Here is a 25,707-nt window from a genome sequence, read left to right as displayed (position 1 = left end):
AAGATGCAGTCATCTCATTTAGCTAAAAGCAGCCAGTATGAACCATAGGCTACGGACAGCTGTTAACCACCACATATCAATATAATGTACTGTACAATACTGTACTTTGTAATGTTATTTGTAAGCAGTCCTGATTTGGTGATAGACATGCATGCAACTCCGCGTTAAACTTGTAAATTATACTGTACGTTTATTTGGGGGGAAAAGACAATTCATCTGGTTTCCCGTCCGTTATGATGATGAGAGTTTTCCACTGACGATATTGATAAGTGACGTTTTGGCTGCAGTCTGAGGAAGATGTGTGGAGATTCAATCAATCATATTGATCATCTTATTATCTGTCACTGAAGACAGTTTGAAACCAACATCCTGTACATGATGGAGACCCTGCTGGACTTTGAAGAGTGTGTCAAAGACTCCCCTGCGTTCAGGTGACACACACACACACACACACACACACACACACACACACACACACACACACACACACACACACACACACACACACACACACACACACACACACACACACACACAGGGCAAATGGTTAATTGTGTTGATGAAAAGCCTTGCTCAAGGGTGCTTTGACAGCACTGTTTAAGTTGGGTAGTTTCTTATTCACCATGGCAACAATTTCTGTTGACATGTTGGTGTGTGTGTGTGTGTGTGTGTGTGTGTGTGTGTGTGTGTGTGTGTGTGTGTGTGTGTGTGTGTGTGTGTGTGTGTGTGTGTGTGTGTGTGATCTAGGTTGAGTCTGGAACAGTGTGAAACTGATGTCACTCGATTAGAAAGCCAGGTGGAAAAGGTATGTACAACTTAATACTTTTAAAGGCAGGATAAGTGATATTTTGTTGTGAAAACAAAAGTTGTTTTTGTCCCCAGTAACAGGGGTCTCCCCGTCTCTCCAGGAGAGCCATCAGTGCCAAGTAGAACTGTATTCCATTTGTTGTAATACATGGTTAAATGTACAGTATGAGGAGAGTGTTCCATCCTGACTCAACTACAATTACTGTACTGTACTGCCACGACTACTGCTGAGCTGTGTGTTTTGTGGAGGTGTGTGTTTACCGTTTAGTGTGTGTGTGTTTATATGAGTTGTGTGTGTGTCATGGCTTTCACAGGTGATGTCACAGTGTGGTAAAATGGTGGAGGCGGGGCAGGCGTACAACGCAGCCAATGAGCTGTTCCTTGCCGGCATGGCAGAGCTCTCCACCAATCACAGGAAAGACAGCGTCATAATGGTAAGGTTTCAATTGACCTGTCCTGGAGACAGTACAGTTGTTGAATAACATCTTAATATCAATATGATGGAATAATATCACTCACACTGGTGTTACAATATAACACCCTGGGTTGTCTGTCTCACCTGGAGGACAGTGAGACAGTTGGACAGTTGGTCAGTTGGTCAGTTAGACAGTTGTACAGTGAGACAGGTGGACGGTGAGACAGGTTGACAGTGAGACAGGCGGACAGTGAGACAGATGGACAGTGAGCCAGGTGGACAGTGAGACAGGTGGACAGGGAGACCGGTGGACAGTGAGACAAGTGGACAGTTGGACAGTGAGACAGTCGGACAGTGAGTCAGATAGACAGTGAGACAGGTGGACAGTTGGACAGTGAGACAGATGGATTTAGGCATAGTTTTACTGAGGTTACGTTTAGGAATACTTGGTGGCGACCGTTCCGAGGTCGCCGGATTTGACCTGGGGCGAGTGTGTTTTGGGGCGAGCGTTCTTGTATTCATTAAAGTGTGTGTGTATTTTCAGACGTGTTTGAACCAGTTCAGTCAGGCTCTACAGGAGATGGTCAACTTCCACACTGTGAGTTCACTTTTATAATATTAATAATGATCATATTCATTACTAATAACTGTCACAGTATTTACTGTACATAGTAGTTGTGATTAAACTTACTAGTAGTAGGACTAGAATTAATATAACTAATCTTGGTCATATGATTAGTAGCTGTAAATCAACATTAATGTGACTATAGTAGCAGTAATATCAATATTGTGACTAATATTAGGCATATTAAAGTGTACCATACCAGCCCTGACAAAAAAAAGGATAGTCGTGTTGAGGACGCTATTAATAGTGGTATTAATGTTCCAGTGCTTTGTGATGTTTGTGTTGCAGATGCTGTTTGATCAAGCACAGCGAGCCATCAAACACCAGCTGACCAACTTGTTCTCTCAGTATGTCTGCATGCCACGCACTGAAAGACACGGATACAGAGATCTTATATTATATATTCGTGCAGTGGTTCCCAAACTGGGGGTTGGGGACCCCCAGGGGGGTCCCCAAATGATTAGCTTAATGTGCAACATTGTTTTCTCACTCAACGGTAAACTAACCAACATACACTATAAGTGTATACAGGGTATCTGCACATTTCTTAAGTTACAATTTAATGACTTGTAAGACCTTTTAATACCAAATTGTCAAATATTTTGTAAGAAAGAGGCAAACATTGTGAAAACTGCTCGCTGTGCGAGGCGTTGTGAGCTTGTAGTTTGGCTGTTTTCACAATATTTATCTGTGGAACCGGGTCAAACTAAAGGTAATGCCTACAATTCCAAGTGCTTGTCAGGGTGGGGGGTCCCCAGTTCAAATATGATTATTTTGGGGGGTCGCGGCCTGAAAACGGAACCCTTGTCTAAGAGCAGTGGTTTTCAAGGACCCCCAAACTAATATGTATTATTGGCCATGGACCCCACTTTGAGAACCACTGTCTCAGAGAAAGACACATTGTTGACAGCCAGATAATGATGAAGGTGACGATGGTGATGCTGGTTTGTTGTCCATGTGTCAGGTTCCTGCCGCAGCTGTCAGAGACCCGTAGAGAGTTTGTTCGTATCGGAGCTGATCTGGAGTCAGCAGCAGTGAAGAACGCTCAGGCTCCTCGTCACAAGGCGCCCGAGGCGGAGCGAGCCAGTCACCTGCTGCTAGCTACACGCAAATGTTACCAACACTTTGGACTGGACTACTGTCTGCAGGTTCTATTCTATTCTATTCTATTCTAATGTTACCAACACTTTGGACTGGACTACTGTCTGCAGGTTCTGTTCTATTTATTCTAATGTTACCAACGCTTATGACTGGACTACTGTCTGTAGGTTCTATTTTATTCTATTCTATTGTTACCAACACTTTGGACTAGACTACTGTCTGCAGATTCTATTCTATTCTATTCTATTCTAATGTTACCAACACTTATGACTGGACTATGTCTGCAGGTTCTGTTCTGTTCTGTTCTGTTCTGTTCTGTTCTGTTCTGTTCTGTTCTGTTCTGTTCTGTACTGTTGTGTTCTGTTCTGTTCGGTTCTGTTCTGTACTTTTGTGTTCTGTTCTGTTCTGTTCTGTTCTGTATTTGTGTGGGTGTTTTTTCATAAATTAACACCCTACTTGATCATAACAGCGTCACACAAAAGCATCAAAAGTAGCAGATCCAGGCCTGGGCCGTGGCGTCGCGGTCCAGGCACCCTCGGTTGAAATCCCTTAACTCACAGCGTGTCGCGGGTTCGCGTCCCGTTCCCGACGACCTTTGCTGCGTGTCTTCCCCCATCTCTCTCCCCGTTTCCTGTCAGCCTACTTTCACTGTCCCTCTCCAAATAAAGCTATATAAGCCCCAAAAAAAATCTAAAAAAAAATAAAAAAAAAGTAGCAGATCCACATCTCGAAACGCTGCGCGAAGCAACACATTTTGAGCTTGTAGATCTGCTACTTTTGCTATTTTTGAATTTGAATCCTGAAAAGTAACAGTTTTGGTTTCCACCCGACAGAGACGATATGGTGTATACAACTGTAGTTTTCCAGAAGGTGGCATACCTGTTTCCTGTTCTGGCTCATTTTATTTTAGCTTCATTTGTCTCAGGAGTAGATTTGAACAGGAAACACATGTGAAGGTGTCATACCGTTATGTGTTTCTCATTAAAATCTGCTGCTGAGACAATCAAGTGAACTTATGGGAAACTGAACCGGAACAGGAAACAGGTAGGCCACCTTCTGGACACTGGGGTGACAGTTCAGTTATGTACAGAGCCTCTTCTGTTCCGTTCTAGTGTTTTGACTGAGCCATGTGGTTTAGTTTACAGACAATACAAGCATATGAAACCCAATGATGACAAATACTAAATACTGTTCAGTCAAGAAAACGAAAGATATCATACATGATTAGGGGTGGAAATTAAAATCGATTTATAGATTAATTGCTATGCTGACATGGACGATTATGAATCGATTCACAATTATTATTTTAAAATTATTCTTATTCTTTTTCTTTTTTTTTCATCATATTGCTAATTGCCAGATTTTGGTTGGTTATCAGTATATTGAGAAGCCTTTGTTATAAGTCAGTATTATTTTACAAAAAGGTTTTCTGCAAGTGTTGATGTTGTCAAATGTAACCTTCCAGTTGACAGTGACACATCTCTTCCATTTGTTTTTATTATCAATAAAAGATAATGGAAGTAAATTAATCGCAATGCATCGCAAATCGTAAAAATCGGAATATAATCGAATCGTAGCCCTCTGAATCGGAATCGAATCGAATCGCCACATTGTGTGTGTGTGTGTGTGTGTGTGTGTGTGTGTGTGTGTGTGTGTGTGTGTGTGTGTGTGTACTGTATGTATAGATTATCATATGTGTCTTCCCTCTGATTCCCTCAGCTGAATAACTTCAAGACACAACAGAAGGTTGACATCTTAAACTCTGTGAGTTGCATTTGTTTTTAATGTTACTATTTTATATTTTGTATATACTGTATAATACAGTGTATTTAATGCTTGTGTTTTTGTTGTTAGATGTGTTCATACTTCCATGCCCCATTGCAGTCTGTATATAATGATTGTGTTTATGTTGTTGTTGTTGTTGTTTGTTAGGTGTTTTCCTACTTCCATGCCCAGTACACATTCTTCCATCAGGGATTCGACCTCCTCAGAGATCTGCAGCCTAACATGAAAACTATGGCATCACAGGTAACCATGACAACACTGGACACGCAAACATTCTATTCTATGAAGTGTGTTCTGTTGTGTTCTACTGTATTGTGTGTGTGTGTGTGTGTGTGTGTGATTAAGTGTTGGGTGGTGTGTGTAAGTTCCACTGTATTGTGTTTCAGTTGGCTCAGCTGTCAGTGGAGTGTGCAGCTAAAAGGAAAGAGTTGGAGAACGAACACCTGCTGGTCCAACAGAGAGTATGTACAACGCAACGCAACGCAACGCAACGCAACGCAACGACACACAACTATCAATTAACCACATAACCCATTAAAACCGGGAAAACTGTTACTTTTCAGGATTTTTCAGGATTTTTTAGGTTTTGAGCTTGTAGATCTGATGCTTTTGGTACTTTTGTGTGATGCTGTAGTATGATCAAGAAGGGCGTTAATTTACGGAAGAAAAAAAAATATGGAGATGCCCGACAGCAACTCTATATACGTTTTTCAGAAAACTGTTAGGATTTAGAAGGAATTTGTAGAATTGGCCTCGGGCCTAATAAATGGGTTAAAGTGGTTAATGGTGCACTATTAGCACCAGTGCACACACAAGTGCACTATTTGTGTACCATGGTTTATCATGATTTTAGAACAGCTAGGAGGGTGGGAAGCACTCCACTTGGCCTCGTGCCTCACTGCTCCTCTTAGGAGTTCTGAAATATTACTGCTTTAATTGCGACCGTAGGTCGCACTTACTACAGAAAGCTGCTCCAGGTGTCCGTCCGTCACTCCGTCACTCCGTCACACACGTCACACTTTTGCCCTGCTCATATCTCCGCACCCATTGCCCCGATCCATGCCACATTTTGCACACACACTCCTTACCTGCCAAACTACACCCTCCAAGGACCCCCGGAGCTCCAGGGACCCCCAGCTGCCTCGGGGACCCCCAAGTGTAAAAAATGAGCACATGTGGACAAATTACCAAATGACCACCCCAACGGGGCTGCTCACGGGGCATTCCCGGGGACCACCCACTCCTGGTGCTCCAGAACGGATGCAAAAGTGGTGGCGCCCCCAGTGGAGGACCCCCTGCCACTGCAGCTCACATAAAATGCCGTAACTCGGGGGCTTGCCCCCCACAAACAATCCCTCCTTTCCCCTATAAACACACTCTCTCTCCCACACCACACACACAGTCGTATTTCTCAGCATTCACTCTGTTACCCATTTGCAACAGCTACACATTACACGTTTTCTGCCCACATAAACGCCACCATGTCACAGCTAACCCCACATTTAGACCACCAAACAAAACTATCCATTGCCCACACAACTAGGAACCAATCGCCGTTACAGCCATCTTCTGTATACATGTGACCTACGGTCGCTTATCTCCCGATTAGGGAGTCTTACTGGTAAATATGACATAAAACAACATAACACCTTAATCCCCTAACACATTCCCCAGAACTAACAGCACAAAGAACCACAATGTGTGTTTGTGTGTGTGTGTGTGTGTGTGTGTGTGCGCATGTGTGTGCGTGTGTGTGTGCGTGTGTGTGCGCGCGTGTGTGTGTGTGTGTGTGTGTGTGTGTGTGTGTGTGTGTGTGTGTGTGTGTGTGTGTGTGTGTGTGTGTGTGTGTGTGTGTGTGTGTGTGTGTGTGTGTGTGTGTGTGCGCACACGTGTGTGTGTGTGTGTGTGTGTGTTCAGGATGCCTCAGGGGAGCCTGTGGTTGGTCCATGTCCTGGATCCGATGACACCATCCAGGGTTATCTGTTCAAACGCTCTAGACGGAAAACTAAAACCTGGAAGAGGTAGAGACACCTGTCTGTCTGTCTGTCTGTCTGTCTGTCTGTCTGCTTATCTGTTTGTCTGTCTGTCTGTCTGTAGATATAATTTGCCATCACAGATGGGGCTAAGATATAGATTAACCACGTGTGCATGACATGTACAGTAGATGTAATATGTGAAAATATATTTCTCTACAGATGTTGGTTTTCCATCAGAGACAACCAACTCACTTATAGGAAGTCACACAAGGTATGACAAATTGTATTATTATTATTATTATTATTATTATTATTATTATTATTAAGCACTTAAGCCCAGTCTACACCAATGATTCACAACGGAACAAGTCGCAACTGCAAACACTTGCATCAGAATCCCCAAACTGCACCGACCTGCAACAGGTCAATTAAGAACCCTGCAACTGGTTGTAAGCAGTGGTGTGTTCTAGTTTTTTTCGGAGGGCATACTATAATTATTCCCTCCCACAAGCACGGCACACGCATGCGTATGTACGCGTGTGTGTGGTCGCCGAATGAAATAACCGCTATATTATTAAATAGTTAATGTGTGAATTACTTCAAAACCCCAACGGTCAGTGGTCATTATCACCTCAAGACAATAGTCACACATACTGTACAGTAAGCCTTCACCTCAGACGCCACATTATCACATGAAAAAGGCTATTTGAACTGAAGTCTACATTCTTGCTGCCCCTGGCCCCTCCCCATCAGATCCGCTTCCTCAGACGTTTTTTGGATGGCAACGCTTGGCTATGGAAAATTGTCTGCAGGTCTCACTACGTATATAGCGTAACACGGTTGCGTAACTGCCAATTTGGTTGCGTTGCGAGTCATTGGTGTGTGGACTGGGCTCTGCAGACCAGACTGTTTTAAAGTGGTGCATGTGTTGCATGTTTTAGGAGGACAGCATAGTGTTGTTTGATGACCTCAGGCTGTGTGCTGTCAAACCTATGGACTCCATCGACCGCAGATTCTGCTTCGAGCTGCTGTCCGTACAGAAGTAAGACCTGCAGCGTACTGCACAGCATACTCCATACCATGTCTTTGATTGATTTATTGATTGAATACGTTATTTACAAGTTAGTTAACAATACAGGTAGTGCAGTCAAAGGTTGTGCTAAAAGGATAACACAAAAAGCCCCGGGGGGCTTGTTTCCATTGTGGTCCATTGTACTCCCAGCTTCAGAGAGGGATTCTAGAGGTTTGTACAAATAAGTGTGTGTGTGTGTGTGTGTGTGTGTGTGTGTGTGTGTGTGTGTGTGTGTGTGTGTGTGTGTGTGTGTGTGTGTGTGTGTGTGTGTGTGTGTGTGTGTGTGTGTGTGTGTGTGTGTGTGTGTGTGTGTGTGTGTGTGTGCGTGCGTGCGTGCGTGCGTGCGTGCGTGCGTGCGTGCGTGCGTGTGCAGGGGTTGTGTTCTGCAGGCAGATTCAGAGGAGTTGAGACAGTGCTGGGTCAGTGCTGTTCAGGGCAGCATAGATCTGGCCTACAGGAAGACCACAGACATGCCACAAGTACAGGTCACTGCGTACCATATCATTATGTATTATCACATCAAATCATATCTATCATTACATATTATCATACAATATCAAATCACATCCTATATTATTAAATCACAAATCTATCAAATTGTTGCTGTCGGGCAGAACCCTTGTATCTCCATATTTCTTCTTCTCATGTTTTATCTTTTAGATAAATGAATGCCTTAGTAGCGAAAATAGCCGATCTACAAGCTCAAAGCGTGCCGCGATGGGCCGCGTTGTAAGCTTCTCGATAGGCTATTTTCTGAAATTCTTTTAAAGATTTTGAATGATTTGTGAAACCTTTGAAAGGTTTTCGCCTATATTAATGACATCCCCAAAATAGGCACGGCAGGTTGAAAGTGGGGATGTGTATCTGTGGGTTTTTATGATTTTTTTAAACCAATGAAAAGTATTAACAAGAGCTTGTGACTAAATAATTACATTGCACTACATTGGATCCATTGGAACACAGGTTCTGTTTTACATTTCCTGAAAATCACAGATTTGGACATGCAAGGTTTCCACCTGACACAGCGATTAACAATGACTTTATTCTGCATTCTATTCTACTATACTCATACCGTGTGTGTGTGTGTGTGTGTGCAGCCTAAAGGGTCCCCCCAGTCATTGAGCAGTCGTGACTCCCAGCCCAGCCCCTCCCCTCCCCAGCGGGGGGCGGCGGCAGTGGGCGTGGCCCTCGGGGGGCGTGGGAACCTGAGCTGCTGTGACTGCGGGGAAGCGGAGCCTCGCTGGGCCTCCGTCAACCTGGGAATCACCATGTGTATACAATGTTCTGGAGTACACAGGTACCTCTGTCTGTCTGTCTGTCTGTCTGTCTGTCTGTCTGTCTGTCTGTCTGTCTGTCTGTCTTGTTATATTGTGTCATAATGTGGCGTTGTGTTGTTTTATTGTGTCATAATGTGTTTGTAGGATGAGTCTTATATTGTGTCATAATGTGTTGTAGGATGAGTCTTATATTGTGTCATAATGTGTTGTAGGAGGAGTCTTATATTGTGTCATAATGTGTTGTAGGATGAGTCTTATATTGTGTCATAATGTGTTGTAGGAGGAGTCTTATATTGTGTCATAATGTGTTGTAGGAGGAGTCTTATATTGTGTCATAATGTGTTGTAGGAGGAGTCTTATATTGTGTCATAATGTGTTGTAGGAGGAGTCTTATATTGTGTCATAATGTGTTGTAGGAGGAGTCTTATATTGTGTCATAATGTGTTGTGGGAGGAGTCTTATATTGTGTCATAATGTGTTGTGGGAGGAGTCTTATATTGTGTCATAATGTGTTTGTAGGAGTCTTGGGGTTCATGTTTCTAAAGTCCGTTCTCTCACTCTGGACTCCTGGGACACTGAACAGCTGAAGGTAACGCACACGCACACATTCGCCTCTCTACTGTACTGTCTAGTACTTTACTCTAAGAGAAATGTCTCAAAGTACTTCGAACTCTGGTGGGTTTGTACTCTCATTTGAGTTACTGATGTGTTGTCTCCTCTGCTCAGCTGCTGTGTGTTCTAGGAAATGATGTCAGCAACAGCATCTATGAGGCCAGGTGTTCAGAGGAAGGCAGAGCCAAGCCCAGAGCTGACAGCCCCAGGTTAAACTATTACTAATCAGTCTTTATGAACTTATTCCAAAAATGATGCTCAGAAATAGTATTTATGATGATTACACAAAAGTATTTTCATGTTTGTAATGTTGTTGTTGTTGTTGTTTTTTCTCTTTCAGGTCAGATAAAGAGACATGGATCAAAGAGAAATACCTGGAGAAGAGGTTTGTTCAGAACAGCTCCTCTAGTGGTAAGTTCACTAATGAATGAACCATGTAAATACAGCCTGCTCTCTGTCATCATGTGGCCTCTGGTTCTACACTTCCATAATGTCTGAATAGTTTTACTCAAATGTAGGTATTTAGCACTCTTAAGGCCTTTGCAGACAGTGTGCGATTTGTCAATTAGTTTTCACCGCCTGCGAAAAGACGCACAAATCGAACTGGGTTTGATTGAAAACGCATCGCCGCAGCCACTTGCCGCACGGCAAATTCGGAGCCGCTGTGCATGAGGTCATAGAGAACCATGTGTTCATTTAAAAAATTAGAGTGACTTACACTTTGCAAGATCAGAGTGCAAGCGTGTATGGGGAAGAAATGTGATCCATTGGAACCAATTAATCCAATGTAATTATTATTTAGTCACAAGCTTTTGGACAGTATTTAAAAAAAAACACAGACACACTTGGCCACTTTCAACCTGCTCGAAAAGCTTATAGAAAGCTTGTAGATGGGCTATTTTCGCTACTTTTACGTGACACCATCATACGACCAAGTATAGAATATGGCATTCATTTATGAAAATATAAAAAGATGTGGGGGCACGGTGGCGCAGTCGGTAGCGCTGTCGCCTCACAGCTAGAAGGTCCTGGGTTCGATTCCCGCCGGGGACACTGTGGGCGCTGGGGGCGTGTCTTCTCCTCCGCGTCATCAGCGCCCATACCCTAGGTAGGGTTGGTGAAAGGGCCTACTCTGTGTGGAGTTTGCAGTTCTCCCTGTGTCTCCTAAGGTAGTTAATACCCTCACAAAAACATGTAGTAATCCTGGTCGCTATACCGCCTCCCCCATGACAGCCGGGGCGCCTGATGGAGGGGAAGGGAACTGGTTGGAATAACGTGTTCCTTCCACGCGCTACGTCCTACCAGGGAAACTCCCCCTGTCAGGTGACAAGAAGGTCAGTTGGCTCTCATGCATTGAAGGAAGCATGAGGCCCTGGCCTCCCTAGGCTGTGGGGGACTGGTGTAGCGCCCAGGATCACTTAGGAAATTGGCACCGGGTGAAAAAAAATGGGTTACAAAAATCGCGGGATAAAAAAAAAAAGAAAATATAAAAAGATTACATTTGGAGATTCTGCCTGACAGTGACGATATACAACTGACATACGGTACATGTGTGACTCTTGACAGAGGTGGCGAAGGAGGAGGCAACACGCGGGCTGTACCGCGCCGCGTTGCTAGGAGACCTGGTCACTATGGCAGCCGCGTTGGCCCAGGGTGCAGAGGTCAATTTCATTCTGATGGAAGAGGAGGGACGTACCGCCCTGATCGCTGCTGCTATGGGGGTGAGAGGATCAACACATGTTTTGTTTATGAAAGGATCCCCATTAGAGACACATGAATGAGCTGCTAGTCTCCCTGGGCTAGTCTCCCTGGGCCCTGAACATTATGAAATGAAATTTTAAAAGAGTTCAGTCAAATTAAACAAATACACAAATGACATATCTCTTAATGTATTTTTTAAAGTAATTTCATTCTAGATTGTAGATGTTTTTGGGCATGAATATTGAATATATGAACACATGAACACTCAAACAAACACTGCTTAAACTCGTTAAAGTTGACTATATATTTAAGTGTTAAATAGCTCTATATTCTGATAGTAATCATTGCTATAGAGCAGGGGTTTTCAACTGATTATGAACCAGAGACCACCAACCTGACTTAGAATCAACCTGGGGACCACTGTTGTATTGGGAGGGGATATGGGTGTGGGGGGAAAAGCTTGAAATGAAATAATGACTGTTAAGGGCTTGATTTAATTTGTTGCACCATACAATACAACGCGCAATGAATTAAATAATTGCCCTTAACAGTCATTATTTAACTGAAATATGCTAGTGGTCCAGAGCTCAAAAAAGGTTGAGAACCACTGATCTATTCCTATCCCATGTTTAGGTATAGATCCGTTCTCTTAAACTTCTATATTAAACTCATGTTAAGTGATGATTGTAACTTATGTTATGTTATGTTACGTTATGTTTATTTATTTGATATGGACATCACAAATTACATTGGACGGAACCAGATGCATTGCTTACAGTGTATATAGCACAAGTGCTAATTTTCAACACCTGTCCACAGGAAGCTTTTCTAAAATACAGTAACACCAATCTAAAACCCAATCAGGTACAAAAAAAATAAAGATAATTGTATATATATATATATATATATATATATATATATATATACACACACACCCATACATATGTATGAATACACATATATACACACACTCACATGTACTAATAATTAACATCATCAAAATCAATATCAGACCCAATACATTAACTAAACAAAAGAAGACATAATCATTCAAATAACCAATCAGTAACTATACATGTGAGCACAGTTGATTTGATTTCAACCATAATTTGAGCCCTCTGTTAAACACATTACCATCCGTCTCTAGTTTTAGAACCGTAGGCAAAGAGTTCCAAAGGTTTACCCCCTTTACTGAGAAGGCAGACTGCCCGAATGTGTTCTTGCTTATAGGCACAGTACAGTCACCATGTGTTGATGCTCGTATAGTTGCTCTACCAGAGCTCTGACGCCTATCAACCATTATGAGCAGACACATGCGATTATATGGGCACATTTCCTAATAATGGTGACTCAACCAGTTAATCCGGTACATCAGGTTTCCGCAATTAGTTTTCCCCAAGGGCCAAATTATGTCTAGGGTACGAAGCCGAAGGCCACACAACCTGTGAACAGATTGGGGCTTGGAGGGCGGCGTTCCCGCTACTCCAGTGACAGTGCAGAATAGATACTAGTGTTAATAATAAGAAACTTTATTTATATAGCACCTTTCATGACATAAATGCAGCTCAAAGTGCTTTACAGAGCAAAAACCAAAAACATAAAAAACTAGTTGGTAACCGGTTAATACTAACGGTTAATGGTTAACCGTAAAAACAAAGACGGATGATAAAAAAAAAGCGTTGGCTTTGATGTTATCTTAGAATAGATGTAGACCTATTTGACAGTTGCAGAAACATAATTGCCTTCCTTGATGCATTAACAAGCGTCAACGAGCATCAGCTGGACATCAGACAGACAGACAGACAGACAGACAGACAGACAGACAGACAGACAGACAGACAGACACACACACACACACCTCACCTCTGCAGTGCTCTCATTTCTTTCCAAAAGCCCTTGAATATGATGGAATGGGATTAAGGATGACTGTGATTATGGTAAGCTCACATTTCATATCACATACACCATACCATAACTGTAACTTTCGTTGGTGCGGGCCGGACAGTTGCCCCTCGTGGGCCGCAAATGGCCCACGGCCCGCCTATTGGGGAACCCTGCGGTACATCTTCCGTTCTAGAGATTCTAACTCCCTTTTCTGTGGAATTCCTTGACTGACTGTCAACATTGACGCATCATCATAGGTCACCAGGTCATTTAGTGCGCTGTTTCTCAACTAGTCATAACTTTCCTACATTACTAAATGCATATCAGGGACCACATGCACTACCTTCACGGACCACCAGTGGTCCATGGACCACCAGTTGAAAACCCCTGCATAGAGTATTTATTCGATAGCAGGGTTCTCCCCGTCTATCTATCTCTTTAGTAAACAGAAAAAAAGGATACCAATTTCATCCAATCAGGAAGAACTCGTACAGGATAAACAAGTGAAAGTGGAAGTGATGAAGCAAGACCATTTTAATAAATGTGTGTGCAGGCCCAGGGTTCTATTAAATAGTGAATAAACAAATGATCATGTGTGTATTGTAACAGGGTTCTCTACTGGCCTGTGAGTTCCTGTTACTGAACGGAGCCAACGTCAACCACAGAGACCAGAGAGGACAGGGAGCTCTGCACACTGCTGCCACTGCTGGACACACTGGGTAACACACACACACACACACACACACACACACACACACACACACACACACACACACACACACACACACACACACACACACACACACACACACACACACACACACACACACTAATCAGACAATATAATAGGGAAACAGCCAGTTACAAAGTGCCTAGACGGCAGAACATTGTTACATACTGTTGACATACTTGTCAGACACAGCACACATCAATCATGGATAAAGGAATCAACGCATCCTCCAGATTGAGCAGCTTCCTATAATAGCTGATACTGAGCTGTACCATGCTAACTGTTTGTCCCTCCTTTTGGAGAGGCCGGCCATTTGAAAGCCCCTCACAACCAACTTGTGCGCGTGCCCTAGGCTACCAAAACACACACACACACACACACACACACACACACACACACACACACACACACACACACACACACACACACACACACACACACACACACACACACACACACACAAAATAATGTTGTTATTGTTACCGTGTCCAGTCAGGTGTGTCTGCTGCTGAAGAGAGGGGCCAATCAATATGCAGCTGACGAGAGAGGTCACGACCCTCTGGCCATCGCCGTCGAAACCGCCCATGCAGATATCGTCACCCTGTCAGTAACTACTGATTATAATAGTGATTATTATTATAGGGCCCTTTTCTGTTTGTAAACATTGTGACGTTTTTCAGTGGGTGCGGCATAAGTGGAGGCAAAACATTAGCTGAACACAATAGACCAGGGGTCTTCAACGGTTTTCAGGCCAAGGACCCCCTAGCCGAGAGAGAGATGAAGCAGGGACCCCTCTATATTTTATAAAATTGTGTTTCAGATTTAACTTTTTTTGTTTACTTGGTCCGTCCTTTTTACACCAAACACCTCTTTGCCAAAAAATAGCCAATCGCGCTGCGAGGCGTTGTGAGCTTGTAGATCTGCTATTGTTTGGTAAAGTTCTCCTTAGAAAAGGGATGCTAGGGTTCAAGTGGTTAAAGACGCACTGAAGTGACATTTTTGGTCATTTTATTTTGAAGGTTCAGCCCGAAACGTTGGCTCAACGACTCTAAACCAATCAGAAGGTCCCATCCCTTCAGGCTATGGGACGTTGGATCTCAATCACTTCAGCCGTGCTGGCACACGGCTAGTGTTTGTTTACAAGTGAGAGAGAGACGGCCAGTGAAGCACGTTTGCTACTACCTGGCTTATTTCGAACCTATAATGTTTTCAGATACATATTTTAGTGTGCAGATGAAGTTTAAAATGAGTAATACACTCATCTTCAATGAGATTCAAAACGGAGTATCTCTGTAATTAAAATCAGCTGTGTTTGAAGAACGTGCAGCTATGGTAATCAAACAGGTGCATGTAATCAAGATTCATTTATATTCGTGAAGGCTGTATTATGTCATCACGCAGCACGTTTTCGTTTACAGGAAGTAATTAAGATTGGCTTTTTAGGGACTTTAGATGTAAAAATTCACAAAAAATGTTTTTTTTCATTTTTTTGGGCATCTATTGTTAGGTATGCCCATATGATGACCACGGATATGCTCTAAAAGTGTGAAAAACATATTTTTCATTTCACTACACCTTTAAAGACGCACTGAAGTGACATTTTCGGTCATTTTATTTTGAAGGTTCAGCCCGAAACGTCGGCTCAACGACTCTAAACCAATCAGAAGGTCCCATCCCTTCAGGCTATGGGACGTTGGATCTCAATCACTTCAGCCGTGGGTAACACGGCTAGTGTTTGTTTACAAGTGAGAGAGAGACGGCCAGTGAAGCACGTTTGCTACTACCTGGCTTATTTCTAACCTATAATGTTTTCAGATACATATTTTAGTGTGCAGATGAAGTTTAAAATGAGTAATACACTCATCTTCAATGAGATTCAAAACGGAGTATCTCTGTAATTAAAATCAGCTGTGTTTGAAGAACGTGCAGATATGGGAATCAAACAGGTGCATGTAATCAAGATTCATTTATATTCGTGAAGGCTGTATTATGTCATCACGCAGCACGTTTTCGTTTACAGGAAGTAATTAAGATTGGCTTTTTAGGGACTTTAGATGTAAAAATACACAAAAATGTTTTTTTTTCATTTTTTTTGGCATCTATTGTTAGGTATGCCCATATGATGACCACGGATATGCTCTAAAAGTGTGAAAAACATATTTTTCATTTCACTACACCTTTAAGGTAAAAAAAAAATCATATCACACAAAGATTTGGCGGACCCCCTGCAGTAACTCTGAGGACCCTATTCTATTTGGTTAGCTCGATTTCTGATGAATGTGTTGACAAACATGTAGACACATATCCATAACTACATTACAACAGATAATACTTTATTTGACCGTACCCGATTTGAAGTGTTTGCTAGAAAAACAAGCATTTTTGATGATTGCGTTAGTCCAATCCTTTCGTTTGATTTGTTGTGTGATTATTTAGCTCTAAACCGGATCAGACTGGTTTGTTTGGAATGGACACCAAGGAACCAAGGAAATCCTGGTGACATGAGTTTATATACTTTTTTTGTTTTTGTTTGCTATTCTCATTCATTCATACTCCTTAGATTTTGGAACCCAACAACAACACAGCTAGATGGCATGTTCAGCAGTTGAATACCTAGCCTAGCCTACTACCAAAGAACGTTTCTACTATTAACGTGTTTTTGAAAAAAAAAAAAAAAAAAAAAACATAAAAAAAAAAAAATATATATCAAAAAAAGATGAGCTCGGCCCTGGCCTCCCTAGGCTGTGGGGGACTGGTGTAGCGCCCAGGATCACTTAGGAAATTGGCACCGGGTGAAAAAAATGGGTTACAAAAATCGCGGGATAAAAAAAAAAAAGAAAATATAAAAAGATTACATTTGGAGATTCTGCCTGACAGTGACGATATACAACTGACATACGGTACATGTGTGACTCTTGACAGAGAAAAAAGATATCATCATCTGAAGATTTGCAGCTGGCTGTATCTCGCTTCCTAAGCACTTTTTTTTTACTTTGAAAAAAAAAAAAAAAAAAAATCATAATGGCCAGAAATAGATAATAATAATTTGGGCACTCAATGAGTTAAGTGATTCATATTGCCTCCACATATTCCTTAGTTTTGCCTCCACATATTCCTTAGTTTTGCCCGCACATATTCCTTAGTTTTGCCTCCAGCTAATGCCGTGACTTAATCAGTGACGTTGACACAAAAGGGGCCTATAGCAATGACACATCTACATAGTAGCACCAGTATTGCTATTTATGCCATATCACAATATTATGATATCCATAATCACAGACGATATCTAGTCTCATATTAGGATATGGATATAATATTGATATATTTCCCAGACCTTCTGTTTTCTATGGTTGTATGTTTAGTGTAGTTGGAGGTTAACGTCTCACTGTTCCGTCAGACTCCGTATGGCTCGTATGAACGAGGAGATGAGAGACTCTGAGGGCATGTTCGGATCCATGGGTGAGAGCGCGTACACACACACACACAAAATTAATTACAGCAGTGATTCCTGCTGATTTGTAGGCCTTTCAATGAAATGAATGAATGAATAATATTGTAGTCGGTCAATAAAAGCAGCGGAAGTGTTTCTGTACACACATTTGTAAACTGAAACATACATATTTAGCCAAAATATGTTGCCAGAACCACCAGAGTTTCTTAATCCAGCTCTTGATTTTGTCTTTGGCCACCGACCGTCCGTGCGTTTTTCTCCATCCCGGTTGGGCGGCAGCTGTTGCTAACTGGTCGGGTTGTCTGTGAGCATGACCTCCCTGCTCTGTAATGTTACATCGCGATCACGATTTGTAAATGAAGTTTGTTGACTAAAATTCCCCCGCTTATTGTGTGTGTTGTCTCTTTCCTGTGTTGCTGCTCTGCTGATTCTCGGTCGGTTGGAGCTGTGTGTATGAGGAGTCAAGTGGCCGTCTTTGACGTCCTCTTCACGCTGGTCACGATGACCCCACTTTTTTCAGTTTCTTGATTTAAAAAGAATATATATAATTTTTTCCGGTGCCCAATGCGCGACCCCAGCGGCGCCTTCCCACAACCCCACTTTGGGTTGCAACTAGGGGTGTGCCGGTATATTGTCCCGCGATATATCGCGATAAGTTTTCGTGACGATATGAATCGTTTTGGAGAAAAAAATATATCGTTTTAGTTTTGCAATAATAATAATGCAAAAATAGAAGTATTTGTTTGCTTTTGCTTTTTTTCCCCCCCATATATTTCATAAGCTTTTTTTCCCCCCAATATATTTTCATAAGCTTTTTTTCCCTCCCATATATTTTCATAATAAAAAAGTGCCATATATCGTATCGTATCGATATCGTGAGCCCAATATCGTGTATCATATCGTATCGTGAAATTAGTGTATCGGCACACCCCTAGTCACAACCCATCGTTTGAGAACCGCTGCTCTATAGCAATGATTACTATCTCAATATTGAGCTATTTAACACTTATTTTAACAACACTTACCCTACCTTTTAATCAGTCATATGCAGATTATAAAAGTGTCAAATGATGCCACAGATCAGGTCACATTAGTGTCATGTGTTGTGTGCTTTTCAGGGGATGACGAGACGTTTCAGGACATCTTCCGTGACTTCAGTGACATGGCGTCACATGACCCAGAGAAGCTGGCCAGACGCCAGTTCAGCAGAGGAGGAGAGGAGGAGGAGGAGGAGGAGGAAGGAGTGAAGATGCTGAACCACCAACCAGCAGCAGAAAAGTCTTGTGAATAGCAGATGATGTTGTTTCACATCCTTTCTAGAACTGTGGGGTCCCACTTTGCAGCGGTGTCCGAGGACCGTCAGGGGTCCTTAAGGGGATTCCTTCCATGGGGGTTCCTCAGCTAAAAAATGTTGATGGGAACCAAATGAAACCTTACAGGTCTGTAAACTCAGAGAGGGTACAAATTGAACCATTTGTAGGGTAGAAGTTCATACAAATGCTATGGGAGTCCGTGTGGCCTAATGCGTACCAATCTGGGGGTCCTTGATATAAAAAAGTGTGAGTATCACATTTTAGAACCGTGTTTCTCAAACCTTTTTGGAGCTAGTCTGGACCACTAGCATATTTCCATGGAGGATCCACAAAGACCACTCCACACCACCTCCCCACAACAAGATACATATATTTAGTATATAAGAAGGCATAACACAGTAATTTCTATTTTATGAAAAAGAAAATACTATATATATATATATATATATATATATATATATATATATATATATATATATATATTTATATATATATATATATATATATATATATATATATTTAACGTTCATGAATGTTAAAGCCAGATTTGTTGCATGCCATTGTCACAGACCGAAAATAGCCGATCTGCGATGCGACACGTTGTGAGCTTGTCACCGCTGTCACCCAGTTCCTACTGATGAGTGAATACGGGTGGATGACAATGACAAACCATGCCAATGATTGCGCCCAAAGTACTCTCAAAATATATATAACAAGTATAACACATATATTAAATATAACAAGTAAATAAACAAATTAACTACATTTCGTGACATAAGTGTATAATAGGATCCATCTATCATAATAATATTGTATATTTCATAGAAATTACCTGAAGGGCCCTATCTTGCGTGCCGCCGTACCACTTTTCCCTATCCCTATTTCCCATCGACACATTGTGACCTTGTAGATCGGCTATTTTAACTATTTTAAAATGTTTTTCAAAATAGTAAAATATGGCTAATAAGTTCAGGGGTAAGGGGTAAGGAAACTCTGTCTCCTCATTTAGACCAGGATATACCATTGCATCGAGTTTATAAAAATCCAAAAGGTTTCCCTTTGAAGGAGCATGCGTTAATACCCACCACCTGCATGCACACAGAGGTGTTTCTGTGTGCCAGCAGGAAGTTAACACACACACACACACACACACACACACACACACACACGTAATGTTTGTACCGTACTTACACTGTGTTTACCTGTCTAATTGCTGCTGTGAAAGGGGTCTGTAGGACGCTAGGTTACTGTACATGTCAGTATGTAGGTCAGATGGCGGTGAGCGTGGATTCTGGGAGTGTTTCTGGGAGGTTCTAAGCTGTTCTGGGCGGTCCTAATAGGTTCAAAGATGTTCTGGGAGGTTGTAATAAGGTTCTAAGATGTCCTGGGACTGTTTACTGCTTTGCCTTGTTGAAATGTGCTATACAGTTCAACTTGACTTGCCTTGGAAGGTGGTGAGCGGTTTTGAGAGGTCTGAGGTTCTAAGATGTTTTTGGAGGTTGTAAGAGGTTGAGAGGTGCTGGGAGGTTCTAAGATTTTTGGAAGCTTCTAACATGTCGTGGAAACTTCCAAGATGTCCTGGAGCTTCTGAGATGTCCTAGGAGTTTCTGAGATATCTTGGGAGCTTCTAAGATGTTCTGGGAGGTGGTGAGATGTCCTGTGATGTTGTGAGATGTTTTGTGATGGGTCGTTTCTCCATCGTCCAGTAAAGAGCTGTGTTCTTGTTTGTCAGGGACATGCCACGTTTTCAGTGAACGTGGCATGACTGAGTCACGCTGTTATACTGCTAAGTGTAATATTTTATTAGCTTCTGTTTTTGTCATTGGAATGCTAAAATAACTAGGAATGTGTGTCTATATATCTGCTAGTGTTACATACCAGCTTACTAAAGAGTTATTGTAATGTTTAAAAAGGATTTTAGCCACTGAAAGGAGTAGTTCACATAAAAAAAATGACTTGTCTCCGGCATGGCGAGAGTATGTCTGCGTGCGTGCGTGCGTGCGTGCGTGCGTCCGTCTGTGGACAGCTAATCTCCGGCACCGTTGGCTTGATCGCAACGAAACTGTGCACACACACTCCCTTGATGCCAATTCAGAACCTCTGGCCCAAATTGTTCACATGGGCCACCAGGAGGCCGCATTTTGCAAAACACATTTTTTGACAGTACTCCTACTGATTTTGTCCAAACATCACACAAATCGGTACACAGTATCTCTATAGTCTTTAAACGAAACGGGTCTTTCAAATTTTTCATATTCCATCCTGAATGGCTAAGATTGGCTTCCAAAGTTTGCAGGATTGCTCCGTTTTGAACAAAATGTCTCAAATCATGAACACATCATGCAATTTCCGTGAATTTTTGCACGTACATTCTCACTAGGCCGAGGAAGAAATGCCACTTGAACATTTTCAAATCAGCCTCATGGTGGCGCTATAACAGGCCGATTCGTGCTTTTACCTAGAACTGCACCGATCTGTGTAAAACTTTGTATACGCACTCCCTAGAGGCCATGAAAAAAACTTTGCTCTGCATTTTTCACATCTGCCTTTTATAGCGCCACCAGGAGGCCGACTTATGTAAAACTCATTTTTGGATATTACTCCACACGCAAATCGGTACACATGATCTCTATAGTCATGTGATCAAGACGGATCTGTTTAATTCTTCATATTCCATCCTGAGTGTGTTGCCCGTTTTGAACAAAACGCCACAAATCATGATCGCAGCGTCCGATTGCGGTGAAACTCTGCACGCACATTCGCACTACATTGAGGAACAAATGCCACCCTTTCAACATTGCCCTATTATAGCGCCACCAGGAGTCCGATTTTTGATTTTTTTTTTTTATATTACTCCTACAGATGTTGTCCAAACATCATGCAAATGGGTACATATTATCTCTTTAGTCCGATCTGTCCCATTTTTCACATTCTAGCCTGATTGGCGAATTCTGAACATTGTTGGCCCACACTAACCCTGACCTGGTGGAGACCTGTGCTCTGAGGAGCACTTTTTCTAGTTTTCTATCAATTACACACCCCATGAGGCATTGAATTCATGGAGATGTTTTTGTTTTTGTCGCATTCCCAAGCCAATAATTTGATTACCAGCAGAAAGACGCTAATGTATCCGGTACGACACTCAAAGGAGTCGCTTTGAGTCTCCTACTGGAAATAGACCCGGTCATCAAATTATTGGCATAGGAATTTGTCAAAAACAAAGAAAAAAATTCAAGGCTTCATGGGGTGTGTAATTGATAGAAAATAAATAATTTTCTGGGTGAACTATTCCTTTAAATATTGCTGAAGCAGTTTATGTTGTGTAACATGTAACACAATGAAGAGGCACAATACAAGACCTAACTGCACTTATTTTACCTTAACCACTTTAACCCTGGCATCCTAATTTTGAGCATGTCATTGTAGTTGAAAATAAAATATTAAAATTAAAACAATTTCAAAAAAGAACTACAGGCTTATGATGCATTGTGAGCTTGTAGATCTGCTATTTTCGAAATAATGTATAATTATTTTTGTGGTTAAGTTGTTTCAGTGATTAAGTAGTTAACTGGCTGTAGTCTTGAGCACATCAGATCTGAAACACCTGACGAAATGAACTCAGTTTCCCAGAAGCCACTCAGGAGTGTTACGCTTCATAATGGTTCTGGTTACAGTATGAACCAGGTGGTTCATTTTGTCCGATTTATGTCAGGTGTTTTAGCTAGACGATCAGGGACCTACCGATACATCTGGGGACTTCTAAATGCAAGGTAGTTGCTAGAATGGCGGCGAAGAAAGGCTGCTAAGAAACCAATCATGTCCCTGACTTTGGATTGGTTTTTTACATTATTCTTTAAATACTAATGTTATATTATCATTCAAATCTTAGTGGTTTGTCAGTTCTTTTGGGGGCCCACTTGCAATATCCTCACAGGCCACAGGTCTCGATGTTACGATAACTCCATATTTTAGTCTTATAGAAGAATTATGGACTGTCAATATGTGTTGTGAAACTCCTGACTGACCGTTCCAGTGGACAAGATGAATCCTGGCATAATGTCATAAACACGTGTTACTGGTAAACTCCAGGACAATTATGGATGCAGTTATGAGCATGCTCACTTCACCGAGAGCGATAGTCTGAAAGTGTCTGTGGTTATGAAAGACTGTTACTTTGCCTCAATTGGACCAATATCAATTTAAAGGGAAAGTCTGCTCTGCAGAACTTTGTAGAAGTCCTGTAACACGTGTGCCTTTGTGTTTGTGGCTTAAATGGAACTTCCATTGTTACGTATGCCGCCTCTACATCTGGCGTTAACGTGTCTATTGGTAATGATGTGTAATGTGTTTTGGAAATTTGTGCTCTTCAGAACTCATGAATCAGTGACGACTAAATGCATAACTGAGTTTCCTGAAGGTGTACCCATACCCGTTTCCTGTTCCGACTCAGTGTCCCATAGCACATAACCATGTTTCCGGTTCAAATCTGCTGCTTGATCTGATCATAGGACTCATTCATGTTAACCACCAGGTGTATACATATTCTGTTATAATCTAATCATAGGATTTATGTCAGTACCAGGTGAAGATATTGTGTTATATCATCATAGGACTCATGTTACTACTAGGTTAGTCTTGCGTAGCCAGACAACTATTCCACAATCTCCGAATGCCGTATAGTCTGGAACTACACCTTCCGAAAGCCGAGAACGGAAGCTGTCATCTGTTTGTCATTTCTGTTCACGATATACATAATATTTGAAAATATCTTTACATTTTATTTTAGAATTTCCATTTCTGATAAGCAGTAAGATATATATGCTTCTTTTATTTTGATTTATGTTAGGACAAATTTGCGCAACTGTAAAGACGAGACAGAAGCGGGGAGGAGGAGTCACATCCGCTTTATCCTCTGATCATTTTTAGAGCTTCCGTGTTCCAGACTGTATGACGGAAGCATTTGAAAATTGTGGGAGGCAACAGTTTGGCTGGTGAGACTTAACAGCTGTATAATTATTCTGTTATCTGATCATAGGATTTATGTTGGCACCAGATGGAGATAATGTGTTATATCATCATAGGACTCAGGTGTATACATATTCTGTTATAATCTGATCATAGTACTTATGGTGAGGTAGAAATGTCCTTTGAAATCTGTTTTAAAAAATACATCAGTAAGGATTTATTTTTGTGTGAACTAATACATTTTGTATTTTATACTGTATATGATACTAAAACTACTATACTCTACCTTTAACCATTTAAACCCTATATACTTTGTTGGACAGTGTCCCCCTAGTACCTATAATTGGTCCCCTCCTTTTCCCCTCTACACAATGTCTCTTTGCTGAAAATAAGCCAATCTACAAGTTCGGTGTGTTGTAGATCTTCTATTTCCGCCCAATGTTTCGCTTATTATGCCATGCCCAGAAAAGGGATGCTAGGGTTCATGTGGTTAAACATGTTATAAGATACCATTTTATAGATCAATATAGATCCAGTTATGGACCACAATGGAAAAAAGCCTTTGGCTTTTCTGTGTCTCATCCATTTGGAGCTTTTAACCCTTTTAACCCTATTCTACTGTACCCATAAAAATATCAATGAAATATTCAATCGAAGATCAGAGGAAATCCCAAAGCAGATATGCTTTTAATACTGTACAACACTTGAGAAACAGTTACAAGTACATAGAAAACAAAGTTACAAGATGTGTACATGTGGAATACAACAGTGCATTCTCTCCTGCACCTAAATGTAATGTACATTTATGCCTGTGTGAAGGTTGGTTCCTTGTCTCTGTGTTATAGGTCAGAAAGCTCTGATGGGATCTGACCATAGCTTATGGCTTTGTTCTGACTGATCAGACAAATCAGATTTACATATTGACAGACATCAACACTAACAAGCCGTCTGTCAGTTAAACTTGCAGTTTAAATATGCATAAGCATTCTTTATTGAAAATGTACATTTCCTTTCACAGATTAATTTGATGCTGTTGCACAATAAACTGTTAAACATTTCTCTGGTTTTTATTTACTTTGTATATCAACTGTTTTACTGTGACGTCAACAGTTATCACAGCATGGCTCTCTAGGAGGCTAGCCGTCTATGAGAGGGTATGTCTGTCTGTGTGTTTGTCCCGCTAGATAAATAGTAGGATAGTGGGATCCAGTCATAAAAACATACTGCTGGTTGTCATGATCTTCCAGGATCATCACAGAAGTCTCTTCTTGTGTCCTTTTGTCAGATGCATCTTGATCGCATGATCCAGACAGAGTCCCGATGGGACATTTTAGGGCCTGATTTTGGAGGGTCCTGGACCACCGATTACAGTTTATGTCGATAAGCAGGCAAACAAGTAAATATAGAAATACGCACATAAACTGAACTTTTTTAACCACTTGAGCCCTATTCAAAATCTTTCAAAAATAAGACGATTGACTAACTCACAACGCATCATATCGTTTTTTTTCTCCTCATACTTTTTGAAAACTTTTCAAAATAGGGACGCCAGGTTAAAAGTGGTTATATTCCGCACACATCGGCTGCATAATTGCCAAAACTGATGCAAAAAAAAGTCAAATAATGACCGACATATCGGCCAAACCGATACATCCGTTTGGCTCTAATCACTAGGGTTGGGATCCGATTCCTTAACGGTTCCCTTTAACGATTCCTATAGGGGGTTCCAAATGAACCCTTACACGTCTGTAACTTTGAGAGTGTACGAATGGAATCAAATGGGCCACCGGTATTATAATTGTATAACAGACGTGAAGTCCACATACCAGCTCTGACAGTGTGATGAAAACGGTTCCGGAAACGGTTCCAATTGTGAATGAACCGATTCCTCAATTTTGGATCCAGTTCCGGATCCCAACCCTACCGATCACACATCTCTGGTCTGATTCAAGAGCTGAACCTGAATCCTCTGTATTGTATTGTGTTACTGAAT

General features: G+C 41.6%; 1 protein-coding gene across 1 annotated transcript; it reads left to right on the top strand.

Annotated features, from left to right (window-relative positions):
- Positions 1–33: 33 nt before the first annotated feature.
- Positions 34–19,171, top strand: LOC311050231 (arf-GAP with coiled-coil, ANK repeat and PH domain-containing protein 2). The gene is made up of 22 exons (XM_084064222.1): positions 34–431; positions 748–805; positions 1,122–1,241; positions 1,767–1,820; positions 2,136–2,194; positions 2,812–2,995; positions 4,668–4,712; positions 4,881–4,976; positions 5,120–5,194; positions 6,651–6,754; positions 6,929–6,980; positions 7,651–7,751; positions 8,155–8,266; positions 8,879–9,078; positions 9,578–9,647; positions 9,785–9,879; positions 10,011–10,081; positions 11,237–11,391; positions 13,865–13,974; positions 14,478–14,588; positions 17,383–17,444; positions 18,555–19,171. The coding sequence occupies exons 1-22, from the start codon at positions 376–378 to the stop codon at positions 18,725–18,727; spliced, it is 2,163 nt and encodes a 720-aa protein (XP_083920348.1). The 5' UTR covers positions 34–375; the 3' UTR covers positions 18,728–19,171.
- The last annotated feature ends 6,536 nt before the right edge of the window (positions 19,172–25,707 follow it).

Source organism: Gymnoscopelus microlampas (genome assembly GCF_963454915.1).
Source record: "Gymnoscopelus microlampas genome assembly, chromosome: 8".
Taxonomy (NCBI): domain Eukaryota; kingdom Metazoa; phylum Chordata; class Actinopteri; order Myctophiformes; family Myctophidae; genus Gymnoscopelus; species Gymnoscopelus microlampas.
The sequence above is the reverse complement of the archived record's forward strand: the minus strand, read 5'-3'. Positions and strand labels throughout refer to the sequence as shown.